Raw genomic sequence first — 18,459 nt, forward strand, 5'->3', positions numbered from 1 at the left:
ACCACAAAGGAAGCTAAACTCCACTGTACAGTAAATCTTACCCAATGATTTTTAGTAAGTTTCACTTTGAAGCCGAAGGTCTCAGGAAACACAGTTGGCTGGTATGGTATGAAAAGACAACTGAGAATTCACGTGTGAATGAGGCAGTGAGGACAGAAAGAGATAGCTAAGTACCAGAGAGGGTGGTGGGGTGGGAGGAGGAAGAGGAATTTTAAAAAAATTTCAGCCTCCTTTAAAACAATATTGAGTTTATTTATTCAAAGGACAAAAGAGGAAGATGCAACCATTAAAAATAGCTTGTGAACAAAGGTGAAAAATTAGCAATTGTTTTTCTATAATTGTGTTTGTTTAATATGAATGAATTGGCATTCTTCCCAACCTCCGGTGTCATCACTGCCCCTTTATTATTATTGGTTTATTACATAGAAGAACTTTCCTTGCCTAATCTGTAGTGAATCATACAACCCATATCTGAGGAGATATTCACAAAGGATTTCATGGTGTTATGCAAGTTTAGAGGGCTAGATAGGCAGGAGACTTACTTCATCCCATTTCACAAAAAAAAGCAACATTAGTAGTAGTAGTAGTAGTAGTAAAATACACAATGTCATTAACTTACCCTAAAATCATTCACAAAAATAAGCTTCTTCCTACCAGGTGGGTATGGAGAGAGATGGATATTGCAGTTTCATTTTTCTAATGGTTCCAAGATGTTCAGGTTCTATAGTGATAGAGGTGCAATTTATAAATAAATACCTATAGATGTCAGGAGATTTACCTATTCTGGTGTGCTTCAGGATTTGGTATTGCAGATTTGTATCTCATTCAGGATGTTGGCAGGTAGTGCCCTGTGAGCAGAATTGTTTTGAGGTAGAGAGATGACCCAGGAAAATTGTAGGGAAGGGCATTTGAGAATGAGAACTGCCATACAGGATGCAGCTGAGACTGCAGCAGTGGGGAAGCAATTGATCATCCAGCTTAAATGTACTGAAACTGGATTCAAAACCAGGTTTCAGTATATCTGGCTGGCATATCAGGCCAGCTCTTCAAAACTGGGATGTTAACAGCACCCAGTCTGGGTCTGCATCTTCCACAGCACTGTTTTGTCACTGACTTACCTCACTTCAGCTATTCCAGCTTCTGGCTATCTCCTGAGCAGAGCCTGCTGTGCTCACAAAATCGTTTTGGATCTCACAATGCTCTAGCTTGAAACTTCCAGACTCCCTTCTCATTTGTGACAGGCCAGATTTGAATGGAGTTGTCCAGATACTGCATCCCAGAGAGATACTGTATTGGATGTATGTATCTCATGTTGCAAGAGCATTTGGCACCATTTACTGTGTTTGCTTTCACATTTTTCCTAGGCTGGTTCCCAATGCATTCATCTCATACACTTGCATCTTACATGTGTTGGGAGTGTCTTCCTAAAGCATAAAAACATATCTACTGAATCTAAAGGTAAAACAGCAGAAAAGGTTCACGGATAACATGGTTTGGATAGGAGATGGGGCAAGGAGACCAAATTAATATAGTCAGTTTGTGGCTGAGAGTCTGAGAGCATCTCCAACCGGCCTCATAATAAAGATGGTTGAGCCTCGTTGCATATGCTCTCGGCAACGGCATTAAAGCTTTTTGAACAGCTGGGAGGGTTTTGCCCTGCTGGGATTTACTGCCACGTGGGAATCCTCCTGATTTAGTAAAAGTGATGTTATGGCATTATAAGATATTCGTAGTTGGCAAACGTTCCTTTCTGTGCTTGCTAAGAATGGACCCTACCAGGCACCAGGGCAGCTAATAGCCATGGCTTTGGGATTCGTGGTGAAGCGCTACCGCTGCTCTCAGACCAGCTTTTTCTACTATTGGTAGGTCCTCTCATTTTTTTCCCCTCAATTCTTTGCAGTACGAAGGTGGAAAAAAGATAAGATAAATGGAAACAAATTGTGCAGTGTTTTCACTTTCTCATTCACTCATTCTACTTAATCCTTGTTTTAAAAAAAGTGGGTGATTTTATCCTGTTTGAGATTTGGGGATAAAATCTGTATTATGTAATTTGCTATTAAGGAGTGACTCACTCAGGAGCACTCATTCAACATATGTCATTTCTGTCTAGATGTTGGAGAGTGCCAGGTGCGGGAGGAGGGGATGAAGCAGGTTGTCTCGAAAGAAATGTCTCTGGTCATGTTCTAGTGAGTGTTTCTCTCAGCCACTGCTTTCAGGTCTTATGTAGCTGCTTTGTTCGTCAGGAAAAATTGAACAAGCCCACAACATTAAGCTTCCTGTCATAAACCTTCACTTTGTGGATACAGACTCTCTCCTGGCTGCCAGTTCAGTTGGCCCCTTTATAAACATCCCCCTTCATGGCAGATGCATATCTGTAATCCACAGTGCACTGTCAGGCATGCAGAAAGGAGGCTCCACCCTACATAGTATATTTCCATAAATAGCATTTAAATGAAACATTATAGTTAAGTGTCTGCTTCAGCAAAATAAAGGAGTCTGAAATGTTAGCAGTAGGGACTGTGATTGTCAGAGGAAAGATAATGTTATGATTGTGAAATTCAGCAGGATGTTCTGTGGCACCATATGAGATTTATGTTAGACAAGCTGTGATCTGTACGGAGAGAGAGCTCGAAGGGGTTTGAAATTAAACATGCATGGTTCAAACAATGAGTTTAGGGCTTTGGGTAGGGCCCTGCAATTAAACAAGATCTGAATCTCTGTGCTCAGAAAGAGCAGAGGTTCTTGTTTACATTTGAGTTCTGTTCATTGTCAACAAATAAACTAAAGTTTCCAATAGTGAATAAACATACATATAATAAAACTGGTTAGACTCGTGGAATTGTTGACCAAGTAATGGGACATTTTGCTAATTGATAGTTGGAAAACCAAGCAGGGTGTGGTGCCTATAGAATGAATGCTTGCCATGGGAATCCACTGCTTCAGTCCTGGTTGAGTGCACCTGTACTTCCGGACTGAGATGCTGTTGCTGACTTGAGGGTTCAGTTCAGCAGACCTGGGATTCCTAATTGCAATGTTGAGCAGAAACTCCACCACACAGGAATCCAGGTTCTCTCTTGATTTTGTGGATAAGTATTGAATCAATCCTTTTGATCTTAGGAAGTATCTGTATTACTGCATCGGTGTTGTGTTGTGGATTTTTCTGAAGCGTACAGGCATAACTTTCTGGACAATTTTTTACTTTGAGGACAGTTGAGACATGGGTTTTAGTTGAGTGGCTGGGCTGAGCAGAATTCAGCTCTCTTTACTAATATAATTCTAGTCAATGTTCTTGAGCTCTCCCTTGATTTGTTGATGAAGAAAAAAAACACGGGATTTTGTTCCTTCAGTGCTGTACTTATTTAATGTTTGGTTTTTAGATTATTGATATTCCCGTGTTGGCTTTTGGAACAATATAATGCTCTCTCTAGTATGATGAGTAACTGAAAGCCTTTTGTACATTGTAGGTGGCTTTTAAATAGGTCAAAATCAGCAGGACAGCTTCATTACCAAAGCAATTAGATTTTTAACCCTTTTCCCCCTTACGCTTGCTAGAATACAGTAGTGGCTCATTAATCGATTACTGTGTGTCAGATGCTGCCATTGGAAGCCTGAGGTTTTCAGTTCCCAGTCTCCTCTACTCAGAACTGAAATCCTCCTGAAAAGGAGAACTACTGAATCATGATGTGCAGGGAGACAGGGTCAGATTGGGGTTGGAGTTGTATGGTAGTGTTGCTGGCGATACCTTGTCAATAGTGGTGGGATTTGGCGGTTGGGTCAGTGTCAAAGCTCTGATTGAGGAACATGCATGCTCCACTATGAGGACCACTCCCCATCAGCATTTGGAAAGAGGTGAGAAGTTGAAATGTTTTCCCTCACACTCCTCCTACCGCTACTTCTCATGATAGAAATGGTTGGTTGGTAATGATGCATTTTAACCATCTGTTCCCTTATGTGGAGTTTTTACCATGTGCAGTAGATAGAAGAAATAGTATGGAAAAGGTTAACCATTTAAGGTTCAGTGTAATTGAAATCAGGATTTGGGTTGTTAATGGGGCTGTTTAATAGAAACAGATTTGTGCAAACAACCTTTCCCCCACGCTGGGCCTGCTTGATCTTCCTGTTTATAGTAATCCTGCTTCTCTGGGATTATCTCTCTCTTCACAGACACTCTAAGTAGTACTTATTTTTCCAATAGCTTTCCATCTAATACGGGAAAGGCTCTTTTAATCTGGCATCATCACTGGATATTAGAAAAATAAGTGAGTGTTTTTGAGTTATTAACTGTGTGTCTATGCCAGAGAGGTAACGGGGTGGGCAAATTGTCTATTTTATTAATTACAACAGAATGTTGGGTGAGGCTTTTTTAACAGAAGCAGAAAACTGTTTTAATAGAAATAAAATTTATTTTTATTGCATTTGCCTGTGACTGAATTATGTCCCAAGCAACAGTATCATAGATACTAAACAGTTTTACTAATAAATGACAAATACGTTGTGGCAATTGCAGATGCATTCATTCACGTTTAACCCAACAAACAACTCTCCAGTATCACTGTGATTTCAGAATGAGGTTGAGTTTTAATTAGTTGATAGTTGTTTGCCTGGCAGTGCTGAAAGGAACCAATCACCAAAAAGAAATCTGTGCAGGAGAAAATAGAGTCACTTCCACGGATTGCTAAAACTTATTCACAGCCCCTCTCCCCTGACCAAACAAGACCATTTTATATTCAAGTTGATCTGAGATAAAACCACGTTCAAAATTAGTAGGCTAAAGAGAATGCTGCAGAGGAAACAAAACAGATGTATTAATAAAAAATTTAGCTTGCGAGGTGGGATATGGTAAATGTCTCCCAGTGGGGGAAGATCATATGTGAAGAAAGATAAATAGAACTTCTGTGATGTATTTTTCTTCAGCCCTCGCCCCATTCCTAGTAGGCCACTGGGTAGCGGTTTTTTAAAGATATTTTTCCCTCCTTGCCATTCTTTACTATCTAGGATCTAGTTAACTTGTTAAATCCAAGGAAGAGCAATTCCCTCCTTGCTTGAAAGGTCACCTTTGCCTTGTTGCAGAGCATGCTCCCTAAGCCCTGCTGGCTGCTGCTTCTCCCTGCTGTCTTCCAGCTCTAACCTCCTTATAGATGCAGCACCATGGAAACAGGCCCAGTGTTGAGCAGGCTGCGCACCGCCAGGAACCTTGTTTGTGTCACCTAAGGGGCAGGATCCAGCATGACGGGCGAGGAGAAGGGATATTACTAAACGTGTATGGATGGAGTAGCTTTTCTTCCTACCAATGTTCCTGCCTGGCTTAAAATTCATCTGAAACTTTTAACCAAAGGCTTGAGATAAAACTACTGCTGGATTTTGTGCATTTCTTCCTCTGCACACCTGGATTTCTTTTCTGAGATGTAGTCCAGAAAAAGATTTGAAGAGGCTGTGATGTGGCACCACTATGATTTGGGGGTGCACTGCCAGATGGCTGTACAATTGCTTCATGTAGGTGAGCTTGATTGATGTAAATTAGAATGTGTTGGCCATTTAACCCTAGGATGCTACAAATGTGATGGCTTAATCAGGATTTGTGAAAAGTTGCCTTGTTTTGGAAGGGGTCATCTGTCTTCTCCTCCCTTCTGACCACCCCATATTCTTCTGCTGTGAGCTGTTGGGGCTGGAATTAGCTGTGGGCACTCTCAGCCAGTTCCCTGGCATCATTCACTAAAGGACCTTCTTTTGGAACTGAATTTGCTTAGAATTTGGGAGAGTTGCCACTTGGGTAGCCAAGTGACCTCAGCAGTTCTTTCTTTAGAGGAGAAATTTAAATTAGAGAGAGGATTTTGCATAGAATAATATTAAAGTGGTACATTGTGGTGTGTTTATTTTAGACTTGCCCTACCTAATTGCAGCAAGTGTTCAATTATACATGGCTGAGGTTTTAGATTTTCCTTGGTACAAGCTGCTGCTGTAACCTATTATAAAAAATCACAGTGCAGACAAAGTGCTCATACTAATGTTGTCAATTTGTATTTGAAATCTTTTTTGTAGCATCCATCTTATCAAAATGCAGCTGTTCCCTCTGTTTAGATCATTTTAATATATTTAGTGTAACCTACATTTTCTCTGAGAATGTCTAAAGATCCCATGTGAATCAACCGGCATGCCAGAAGTAGCTTATCTTGTGCAAAACTAAAATGAGGTGAACTCTGCTTGCTGCTTAATATATTTATCCTTCATGGTATCCATGTCTTGGTAAGCTGCCTTAGAACTGGTGAAGATGCAAACAAAAATGCATTTGGAGAAGGCTTCCTATTTTCAAATATCCCTTGATAAAGCTGCTGCTATGGTATTGAGAGTTTAAGATTTCTTTAATATTATGAAGTATTGAGTTTTCTTAAAAAAGAGTTTCAAGGGGAAGTACAATTTTTCAGAGAATAAAGCTTCCGGCACAGCTAACAAAACCTTCCCAATCCTTCTTTGAATAGCCATTCGTAAATGTTTTTGCTTTGAAACTAAGGGCTTGTTTACACTTAAAATGCTACAGTGGCACAACTGCGTCGGTGTAGCACTTCAGTGTAGACACTACCTATGCCAACAGGAGGGGATCGCCCATCAGCGTAGGTAATCCACCTCCCTGGGAGGCAGTAGCTAGGTTGATGGAAGAATTCTAGCATAGTTTGCATGGGGATTTAGGTCTGCTTAACAATGCTGCTCAGAGGGGTGGATTTTTCACACCCTTGACCGATGTAGTTAAACCGACCTAATTTTCTAGTGTAGACCAGGCCTACATTGTGGCCCAACTATGATGGGAAACCTTGGTGAGAAAGTATTGCTTTAAAGTGCAGCTCTACTCTGAAAAATGTGTGCACTACTACTCACACATCTGCTCCTCCTTATGCTTAGTCTTATTTGCTGTGCATTGCTGAATAGTGATATAGGGTTAAGCATGTGTTTAAGTGCTTTGCTGAATCGAGGCCTAGAGTAGCAAATATGTTTTTACTGTTTTTATCCCTGTTCACGCTGCAGAATCAAATACAGTAAGAGAGGGACCTGGATTCTGTTCCTTGTTTACTATCAGTCATTTCATTTACTAAGTTCCAGTTACAGGGATGATCAGTTAGACATGAGTAGCCCCACCAAAGTAGTGCCACTGAAAGCACAATTTTACCTGCAGAACCTTCTATTCCAGGTAGTGATGCACAAGGAGAAAGGAACCTGAGGTGATGACATTTATTCTGGAGTCAGAAACCTGGTACTCCACAGTGCCACTTTGACAGTAGACTGCACTAGATCTACTTTATTTCACGCAAGCCTTGTCTACACAAACACTTAGGTCACAGCAAGCTGGGCTGAGAGTCTACTCTGCACTAGCCTGCAGCGCAAGTGCATGTGTGGACCCTGTGCTGCACACCCAAATTACTGTAGTGCACTTCAATCTACCCTGCTTGGAAACAGTAGATTAAAGTGCACTGACAAGTTTGTAGTGCATGGCATCAGGGCCAACATAGACACTTGGTGCCTGGCAGGGCAGATTTACACCCCAGCATGTCACAAACTCAGGTTTTGAATAAACAAGCACTGACATACAAGTATCACATGGAAACTTAATTCTGAAAATATTGTAAACCATTTGACATGCAAAACTGATCCCAAAACTCTAAAGGTGACAACTTAGCTGGAGGTGTGTGTCTTTGAGAAGTCAGCAAGAGCCAAAAAGGCACTGACAGAATTTATTTTCTTTAGGGTTATAAAGTACTTGTAAAATTGTACAGACTGGTTAACCCGTCAGTCTCTTTTGTTTCTGGATCTTGCCAAATCTTGTTCAGGAAAGGTCTCCCTGACCCCCTCTTATTTTTCCCCTCTTGTTCTCTTCTTCAGGTCTCGTGGACTGCCAAAGCTGAAAGAATCTCGTTCACATGAGTCTTTGCTTAGCCCGGGCAGCGCAGTGGAGGCATTGGATCTTGGGATTGAAGAGAAAGTCTTTGTTAAACCACTTCACAGCAGTATCCTTGGACAGGACTTCTGCTTTGAGGTAAAGAAACTCCACCCTATAAAAGTACAGATTGCATGGTGTGGTCAGTCAGTATGCATCCCCAGTGTGCACTGTTTTGTGATTTCCTAAGTGAGTGAATAAATCCGTTTTCTCAGACATTTTGAGGTTATGATGTAGACCATCATCGTAAGATTCTAAAGTCCTTGGGGCTAATGACATCCATCAGTCAATGGGAATAAATATTTTAAGTGACTATACTCTTCTAATTGAATGTCTGTGTATCTGACACATATCTAAGCATTTGTAATGTGCATGCAGATATATGGCTTAAGCTAGCTTGTTTCACTCCTCATAATCTGAATTCTTTTACAGTACATTTAAAAAAAACCAGTTAAATATGACCTGTCATAAACAGATAGTTAGGGTTAATGCCTCTTTTACCTGTAAAGGGTTAAGAAGTTCACCTAGCCTAGCTGACACCTGACCAGAGGAACCAATGGGGGAACAACATGTTTCAAAAGGAAGGAGGGAAGTTTTCCTTTGTTTTAGAGTTTTGTTTCAGCTGGAGTGAAAAAGATCAAGGAAGCAGCCTCTTATCAGAGTAGTAAGTTTTAGAAAGGGATAAATAGATTTATGTTTATTTTCTTTGTAACTTCTCTTGGTACCATTAAGGGAATGATCAAAATTGGGTATTTGGGTATTTTTTTGTGTAACTAAATTTGTGCCCAGGGGAACATCCTCTGTGTTTTGAATCTGTTGTCTGTGAGAGTAGCTGGTATGCTAATCTCTTCCAGAGAGTTTTCTTTTACCTTTCATTTCTTTAATTAAAAGCCTTTTTCTTAATACCTGATTGATTTTTCCTTGTTTTTAGATCCAAGGGGATTGGATCTGGACTCCCCAGGAATTGGTGGGGGAAAGGAGGGGGGATGGTTAAATTCTCCTTGTGTTAAGATCCAAGGAGTTGGATCAGTGTTCACCAGGAACTTGGTGAAAAAGTCTCTCAAGGCTACCCAGGGAGGGGAAGGTTTTGGGAGGAAAGGGGGTGTTCCAGACAGAGGAATCTAGATGGTGGCAGTGATACCAGATCTAAGCTGGTAATTAAGCTTAGAAGTGTCCATGCAGGTCCCCACATCTGTACCCTAAAGTTCAGAGTGGGGAAGGAACCTTGACATGACCAGATTGAGAAGTCAGCTGATAAGAGCTCTGCTCCAAAAGCCCTGTTCTGGCAGTTTATTGAGGAAAAGCTTGAGTAAACAGAGGCCTTGCAGGTGTCCGGAAGGTCTTTGTCAGGCAATCAGGGGATTAAATTCTGTGGCTCAGGACTTCTGGTGCCCACTGGCCTTCTCCCTCGCTTCCCTGCATTCATATTATGGGGCTGTTAGCAACAGCACCGCGGCCGATCTTGATTACTAACATACCATGTGAAGAAAGTGGCCTCTAAGTTAGAAAGGTCTGTAAAGTTAGTGGAAGGGTATTAAAGTTATATTACATAAATGTGCTTTTAAATTGGATAAACCTTACCTAAAACACCTGTCTAAAGTTGACAGGATAAACAACATATCAAGTCCTACTTCCAGGCCATCATGCTCAACACCACGTCGTGGGCCCACTTGGTCTTCAGTGGAATTATGCCTGGGATGAATATGGCCCTAGGTGTCTAAATCCCTGACACAAAGATCTGTTTGCTGCCTTGAAAACTGCTCTATCAGAACTCCAAATATATCAGTCTCATCTCTTTTCCTTAAGGGAACACGTTCAAAAGCTGTTCCAACTCATTTCAGAGTAGTATCTGTTGTGTGGATATTGATCTCAAGGCCCAAAGAGTTAAAGGTATCTATAATCTCATTCACTGTCCAACATTAAACAGAGATAGGTAGGTTTGGGGTTATTTTAAACAGAGGCCTTGGTTTTACTCATTAACTTGACAAACACCCAAAAGCATTTATTCAAATGAAAAGTTTATTGCTTAAACAGAAGAAGGAACAAGAAATCAAAGCAAGCATTTGTATTGAAACTCAGGTTGAGTGATTATGCAAAAACAAACTTAGTCAAAACCTTTAAAGCCTTTCTCCTTTTGGAGGCAAAAGATCAGTCTCTTATTTTCAGAACAACTTTTCTTTGATGAAACGGAAATTAATTTTACTCCAGCCTTGATGTGTAGAGTGCATTTACTTATCCTGGGCTTAACAGATAGACACAAGGCAGAGGAGAGACAGGTGAGAAAAGATGGGTGAAATAAGCTTTTGCTGATTAGTTACAAGAGGATGCTTTTGGCTGGCAAGTCGACCATGACACCTGCTACTTGGATCCCAATTTACGATCTGGTCAGGGACATCATCTTACTGGATGTTTTCTTCATAGACAAGGCATGCTTGGATGAATACAACATAGCTGACTTCAGGATTCGATGAAAAGCCAAAAGGGTGAGAGCGAGAATAGGAGAAAAGAAGGGAGGGCATAAAATAACACCACAAAGCCGGGGTTCTCAAACTGGGGGTCAGGAACCCTCAGGGGGTTGCAAGGTTCTTACATGGGGTGGAGCTGCCAGTCTCTACCCCAAACTCTGCTTTGCCTCCAGCATTTATAATGGTGTTAAATATATTTTAAAACATGTTTAATTGATTAGGGGTGGGAGTTGCACTCAAAGGCTTGCTATGTGAAAGGGGTCACCAGTAAAAATGATTGAGAATCGCTGCAACAAAGGAAGGGGAAATGATGCAGGATCTTACGTGCCCCTGCAATGCTGGCAATTATATATCCCTGCTAATGGGCTTGAGGACTGGATGTCACAATCATGTGATGACTTGCAGCACTCACAGGTGAAAATAAAGTACCTTGAACAAGATTAAGGCCAGCAGGTCCTTTAGATGAGTCAAGGTGAGCTGGGATGAGTTGCAGTGCTGGCAGTTCGGGGGATAAGCTGGGACTCCAGGTGGGATGGGATATGAGAGGGAGAACTGAGCTGAGCTGATCATGTCTTTTTTTCAGTCTCTTTAAGAAGGGGTAAAAGCGGGTGTCATAGTTCATCTCCCTCATTATTTTGTTCACCAGTTAGGCCTCATATCCATCACACCAATTTTGGTCTATTAAGTCTGGTTCCAACATCTTCCGTTTTAAGCAAGCATAATTTCAACAATCTTTGGATTATATCAACATGGCCTTTTTGGTTTAGATTAATCAATCATCTTTGTCTGGTTCTTTTGCACTTGTTACAACATTCCCCATTATGAGCAACTTGACCTATTTTTCATGGTTATTGTAACATCTTACGAACTTTCACATACTTTTTACATCTGAGCTCACAATAGAAGTATACTTTGTAGGCTCAATAGTCACAACATAGCCCATTGGCTGAAAGCATTTCCTATTCTGCTTCAATCTTCCTGGGTAGATGGAAGACAGCTGGTGAAATAAATGCAAAATTTAGTGCTAAAATTTAGTCTTAAAGTGGTTTGCCCATGCTCGTATATCTGAATGGGAAGAACAGGGAGAGCTGGCAAGGCCAAATAAAAATTGAAGCAAAATGCGACTGTCTCCTTATATGCACAAACAGAGCTAACATCAGTTTTGCTCCAAGTGGTGGTGTCTCTTCCAAAAGCAGAGTCAAACATTTTGGCTGTTTCAGCCCATTGATGTGTATAGTACCCAGAATGTGCACTTTTTAGCTTCCTGAAGACAGTATTTCCAGTGACATCCAGCAGGGATTTTTGTGCATCAGACCTTTCATCAACATGTGACTAGCTCTTTTCCTACACCTGCTCTGTTAATGATCAGATTGTCTGCCTTGGGGACTTATGGGGATATTGCAAGTATCTAGAGGCTGCAGTTCAGTTAGCATATGCACAAATTTCTAATTGCTGACTACATCCTTATTTTACAGTCTCTCAGAACATTTGGGTAGAACAGTGTGTTTCCCTTTAGTTTTACACCCATCTGAGCTGAGGGTTTTTTCTCTGCATTCTGTGTGCTTTTCAGACTTGTTCTTTCCCCGCGTTCATATTTGCTTTCAATGCTTGAAAGTCACCTATGACTTTTGGTCCTTTTTCTGCTTTGCAGTCTTACCAGAACTGGACCTATTGTTTGTGTTTCAGGTAACCTACTCCAGTGGCAGTAAATGTTTCAGTTGTTCCTCTGCAGCAGAGAGAGATAAGTGGATGGAAAACCTACGCAGGACAGTGCAGCCTAACAAGGTAACAGAAGAGGAAGCTGCAAGAACATTAACAGCAGTAAAATGTACAAGACATGATTGGATTCTTGTCCAGATATATATCAAACCATCACAGAGGTGCTCGCCTATTTAATTAGGTTGATCACACCAAAGAAGCTACTGAGGAAGGAGGCCACTCTTGCTGTACCAAAACCTACCAGGCACCACTTTATATAAAAGTGCAATAGGCTAAACCTTTAACTAATATATTCGTGTCACCTTGCCTCCTGATCCTCATCTCTCAGAACTTCTGTTCAATGAGACTGATCAAGGAACTACCATTGTCAGTCAGGCGAAGCGTCTGGTTGCTAGGCTTTAGCTTGGGTTCCTTCTAAAGTGTGACCCAGGAGCAAGGATACAGAGCGTCATAGCCCAATAGAGGAGATAGCTCTTGGTAACAGAGTGATTTCTGTCTGTGTTTTTAAACAAAAACATTTCTTTTACTGAGTTACCAGAAATTTTATGAATCTGCCATCTTCTTAATGGCAGAAGCGAAGAGCAAGTTTGTGTTCTGAACCAATTTGATCAAATTGATTCAAAGGTGATCAAGTGGCAATGTATAAAATACACTCACTGCGTGATCAGTGTTTTCTGTTTGAAAAGAATATGCTCTTTTTCCTCATCACTTTCTCTAAATCAACACTGAGCTTTTTGTTCTGCACAGGACAACTGCCGTCGAGCTGAGAATGTGCTCCGTCTCTGGATCATTGAGGCCAAGGACTTGGCCCCCAAGAAGAAATACTTCTGTGAGCTGTGCCTTGACGACACCCTGTTTGCCCGCACCACCAGCAAAACAAAAGCAGACAACATCTTCTGGGGCGAACACTTTGAGTTCTATGGCCTCCCGCCCCTCCACAGCATCACAGTTCACATCTATAAGGATGTGGAGAAGAAGAAGAAAAAAGACAAGAATAACTATGTAGGACTGGTCAACATCCCCATGGCCAGTGTGACTGGCCGTCAGTTTGTGGAAAAGTGGTACCCAGTCAGCACACCTACGCCCAATAAAGGGAAATCAGGGGGGCCTTCCATTCGGATCAAGTCCCGATACCAGACCATCACCATCCTCCCCATGGAACAGTACAAAGAATTTGCAGAGTTTGTTACTAACAACTACACCATGCTGTGCTCAGTGCTGGAGCCTGTGATCAGCGTGAGGAACAAGGAGGAGATGGCCTGTGCTTTGGTGCACATTCTTCAAAGCACTGGCAGAGCCAAGGTAAGAGCAGAAGGAACATGTCACAATGATTCCTGAGGCTCATAAGCATTTCTCGTGGGTTTAAAAAAATTTTTTTTTCACAGACTAGGAAGGCTGGGTTTGCATAAATTTAAGTAGAGATTAAGATGGAACTAGTATAAGAGGTGTACAGCCCTGAGAATGGGAGTTAGAGGAGGGGAACACTACCAAAGGGGAGAGACAGTAGAGGGGAAGCAAAGTAAAGCAAAGCAGAGTGAGCGTGGGCAAATCCTATATAAAAGGAAGGCAATATAGGTGTGCAACTCATTACCAAAGGCAAAAGTAGAATCTGTAAGTGCGAATATATTTCAAAGAGCTAGATGTAGACACTTAGAGGAGATAATTATTGCAGGGTTAAAACATTAGCCATGTAGGTGGAAGGACTTCATAGCATCCTACCATCACAGAATGTTACGTTTGTACCTTGAGTACATAGAACTGTTTCCTGCATTGCTGGATAGGTGATGCATCATGAACACTGTAGCATCAAGGGGCTTGCAAATAAAATTTTGTCAATGTGTCTTATAAACAGTGAACACAGCAAGGATTCACCACAGTTAACATGGATGATTAGCACTTGGATTAGCCTAGCTGGATTGTGAGTAGCCACCCTGAAAAGCCATACCCGCATTGCTGCATCCTTACACTGGTGCTGCACTCACTTGTGTGTGTCGCTCAGACTTCTCAGGCATATCCCATGGTTCTTCATGTGCAATAAGCTGAGCTGCTCTATGATTGTATCCCAACATGTCTGTCCTTCTGGGTACGCGGGGCATTGTCGGAAGACATTAGAGGACTATCCTGCTCAAGGGGTCACTTTGTCACTGCAAAGCAGGTAGATTACCAGCCTGAGTGAAAGTGGTGCCCAAGCTCTAGCCTCTATGACCCCCAGCTGTACCAGCTACCCTGAGTTTTTAAAGCACAGCCAAACTTGAATGAGTCAGGTATTGTGTGTGGACAGGAATGTTTACATAATCCTTTAACTTTTATATACTATATTTACCATCTTCCATGGCACATGTCCCTCTCAATAGAATGTCCTTTATGATCAAGCGTGATGAGAATTCAGACAATATCATTTGATTGTCTGATCTAGAGCAGTTTACAGCTAGAGTAGCTCCTGTAGCATTGAACTGTAATAATTCTGGCAAGCCATCTCCAGATTCCCTCAATGTTCCTTGCAACAGATAAGTAAATTAGCATGTTAAAGCTCTGCCTTTGTAGTGCTTGTATTTTGGATTCTAACGTACTGGTGAAATCTTATGACGTAGGATATTACAACCCGGAGCTCTCAAGTGAGCAATCCAGGATTTTGTTATATTGTTGTTACACTTGAATCTCACTAATTTACACTGATTGGGAAAACTGTTTCCAATTTTTAGAGAAAATAAAAGGCAAGTAAATAACAATAAAGCAAGGATAATGTAGTTTGATTGTAGTTATTGGAGACTTCCTAGTATACTAGTAATGTGCTTCAGTAAATTTTGTGAAGTAGCATTTTAGGGATGTGTGAGAGGCTGCCACTTTTTTTTCTGCAGATTAGCAAGCTTCTGTTGTATTATTCACGGAGGCTTGATGGGATGTTGAAATATGTAGAAAACAAACGAAAATTTGGTCTCTGCCCCCAGGAGCCTTACAGTGTCTGAGGGTGGATTCTGGAAGGGGCTGGTTGCTTCCTGTGGGATGCTGAGTGCCCTCTGTTCCTGCTGGAGTAAGCAGCTGAGGAATTCAGTCACCACTGCAGGATGGGGTCCTGTATTAGGAGCTTGCAGTCTGCTTTGATTCTTGCCCATTGTTCTGTCTGGCCTGCCTGATACCTGAATGCAGTTCAACACAATGCTAAATCAAGGCATAGTAGGAGTGCTAACTTTGTCTCCCAAATCCCCAGCCCATTTTATGCTCATTAATTTTCTTGGTCTAAATCCTTCTTAATAAAATTCCTGTATTCAGTAAAAATTTGGATTTGCTTTCCTCCTGATATTTGAGTTTGGATAGCAGGGAAACACACAGGTAGTTATCTCTAATGTGCATCAGTAAATCATGATAATAACATGTCAGCCATGGAGGAGTGAGTATATCATAAAATGTCAAAAAAAGCTTAGTTGTAGGGATTTTTTATTTAGAGGCTTGCTTCCACCTTTGTAATTTTACCCACCAGTCCCAGCTGCTATTCTAGCTAATCTGTATAGCCCCGGTGCTGTAATATTTGCGTACCTTCCCTGAGGCCAGGCACTTCAGTTCAATTATCCTCTCATCCTGTTTTGAGGAGTTCAGGGCTCCTTTTACTCTTCCCATCTGGGTTCTAAAGTCATTTAAAAAGCATAGCATGATTCGGTTTGGTTAATAAACCTTATTCCTGCTGGATTTTTTCCCTCAGGACTTCTTGACCGATCTGGTGATGTCTGAGGTAGATCGCTGTGGGGAGCATGATGTTTTGATCTTCAGGGAGAATACGCTTGCCACCAAAGCCATTGAGGAGTACCTGAAGCTGGTAGGACAGAAGTATCTTCATGATGCATTAGGTAAGAACATTCCAGTCCCTCTCTCTCTCTCTCTCTCTCTCTTTCCCAGAACCTAGAGCCAAACACTGTCAGAGCAATCCGCCAAGTAACTTGGTTGTTCTTTGAGTATCCTGGTGAGAAATGCATTGACTGCTACTCCAGCCTCAAGGCTGGAGTTGGTTCTGTGGCTCTAGGAACCCCACGTACTGAGATCCAGGCCCCTTACCACGTAGCACCAGATCCACTGGCCTCAGCCAGTGCATACAGCAGCACAGGAATCTTTCACCTAGGGGACTTGTGACATGTCCCTTGCATGTACTCCTGAAATGCTGCTTTCTCACCATGTGCAGTAGAACCTCACTGGTTCTGCTGCATCTGGGCCCTTTGTGTTTATGGAGCACAGAAACAAGATTTGGCTCCTAAGATTTGCAGCAGCTGAAAAAAGTTCACACTCGCTTCTGTGTGGATTAAGGTGTCTTGTTTAATGGTTATCTCATACCAATGCTCTACATTTTTCTAGGTACCATCTTTTCCCTTGATTCTCCTTATTGATTTAAATGTCATATCTCTTCCTTATGATTATGGAGTATGTGAATAGGAATAAAAGTGATTTTGATAACCTAACAACTAGGAAAGATACTGACAACATAGATGAAGTTCAGTGCTTTTGCATTGTGTAAGCTTTGCATCTGGACATTGCTGGTGAATCCAGTATCACGTATAATACCAGATGAAAGAAGCTAAGTGGAAATTTCCAGAAAGGGTCAGTAGTGTTCTGCGTAAACTTGCATAGCCCCTTTGGTGGGGGAAAGGAACCATAATGTTGAAGATGTTCCATACAGCAGGGCAGCCCGAAGTGCCACCTGAAAACTGATATGCACCTAGGGGTGTGAGGCTGAAGGCATAGCTTATCATCCGCTGGATTTTATTGCTGGGGAACCTCCAACCAAGCTGTTCCTGTTCATTTGTCAAGGAAGGTACAAGTCCAAGCCGGTATTAGGATTGGGTGCATGTATGTATTATAATAAAGATTTGACAATTTGCATACACATTAGGTGCAGCATTGAGCTACTGGTAAATTTGCAGGGTGGCCTTCTGAGTCACAAGCTTTGGTCATGACCTCTGCTTTTAAGCAATTAATTCAATACCCTGACAGTCATATTTCTCTTAATCCCACCCTAACCTTCTAATCCTGCACCAGATGTAAACAGAAATATTTAGGGTTACATGTGGCCAGCTGGAGAGAATGAGGTTGTGAGGCTAGTGAGCATCACAAACCAGAAGAACCTGCTTCAGGCTGTTCCAGGGACCCTTTGAGGGTGCTTGTTTGAAGTGCTCTTTACTCAGGGAAAAGAACAGAATCAGTTGTTCTCTAGTTGCTCATCTCAGCCTACATGCTTAGCTCTTGCTCTTGTGATGTCCAAGATCTCGAACCCAGACCTAGGAGTCCATGGACAGCAACTGCATCCTGTCCTCCACCCAAGGTCTGCTGAAACCTGGTGGGCCAAGAAGCTAGTAGGACTATAGCCTCAGTCAAGGCACCATCCACAGGAGCCCTGACTGGAGGATTGTCCAGCTCTGCCAGTTGTTCTAACCATGCTATTTAAGCCAGAAGGTGGCACAGAAAGTTTGCCCAAGCAACAAGGTGATTTTCTTCTTGTGGCTACATTGGACCCTGCTTGTTCTTGTACCCAACCCTGTTCCTGATTCCTGCTCCACTCCTGTCTCACTCGTGTCTTCGCTCCTGTTCCCACTGTGCTCCATCCCCATGCTTGATCCTTGCCTCTCCTCTAGTGCCTGCCCTCACTTCCAGCCATCAATGACCAGTCCTGGCTCCAACCCCAGCCTCCAGCCCTGACTTTGGCTTGACCCTGGGCTCTGACTTTTGGTATCTGACCTCAGCCCTGACCCTCAGCTTCAATTCTTGCTTCTGACTCTGGCTCGACCCCTGACTCTGGTAATTAGAAATCAACTCTCGTGCTGACCCTTGGTGCCATTCCCCAACCTGGACACCTGCTCTGTCCACTAGACCTGACTTCTGCTCTCCTAGGCCAGACGACCTACATCCCCATAGCAGCACTCACCCCAACCCCCCCAACTTCCTGCCTTCCTAGCCTTACCCCCCTCCCAGCAAGCCTAGCAGACTCATCCTGCTTGTCTACGTGTCTTACCTGCACAGAGACACTGCTGGCTCTGTGCCGTTCCTCCCTGCCCCCCCCCCGCCTCCCCCCCCGCAAGCTTTGCTCTTGACACATGCCACTGCCAAACAAGTAATCCCAGCCACAAGTGCTATCCCAACATTGGGTATGTCTACACAGTGACTAGACAGCTGTACCTGATCCATGCCAGCCGACTGAGGCTGCAGGGCTATTTCACTGTCATGTAGATGTGGGAGGGTCCCAAATTGGGCTCCAACCTGAGCCCAGAAATCTATATAGCAATGAAACAGTCTCTTAGCCTGAACCCAGCAAGCCCGGGTGAAAAGATTTGGGTAAATGTACTACCTGTCCTGCTTACAAAGCTGTTGGTA

General features: G+C 42.4%; 1 protein-coding gene across 6 annotated transcripts in view; it reads left to right on the plus strand.

Annotated features, from left to right (window-relative positions):
- The window catches only part of RASAL2 (RAS protein activator like 2), a 203,366-nt gene that overhangs the window by 155,286 nt on the left and 29,621 nt on the right, over positions 1 to 18,459 (plus strand). For all 6 annotated transcript variants that reach the window (XM_030572633.1, XM_030572634.1, XM_030572635.1 and 3 more), the window contains 4 exons: positions 7,870 to 8,023; positions 12,076 to 12,174; positions 12,856 to 13,410; positions 15,806 to 15,950. In XM_030572633.1, coding sequence (XP_030428493.1) covers positions 7,870 to 8,023; positions 12,076 to 12,174; positions 12,856 to 13,410; positions 15,806 to 15,950 — 953 coding nt within the window. The remainder of the gene's footprint in view (positions 1 to 7,869; positions 8,024 to 12,075; positions 12,175 to 12,855; positions 13,411 to 15,805; positions 15,951 to 18,459) is intronic.

The sequence above is a fragment of the Gopherus evgoodei genome, chromosome 8 (genome assembly GCF_007399415.2).
Source record: "Gopherus evgoodei ecotype Sinaloan lineage chromosome 8, rGopEvg1_v1.p, whole genome shotgun sequence".
NCBI classification, from domain to species: Eukaryota; Metazoa; Chordata; order Testudines; family Testudinidae; genus Gopherus; species Gopherus evgoodei.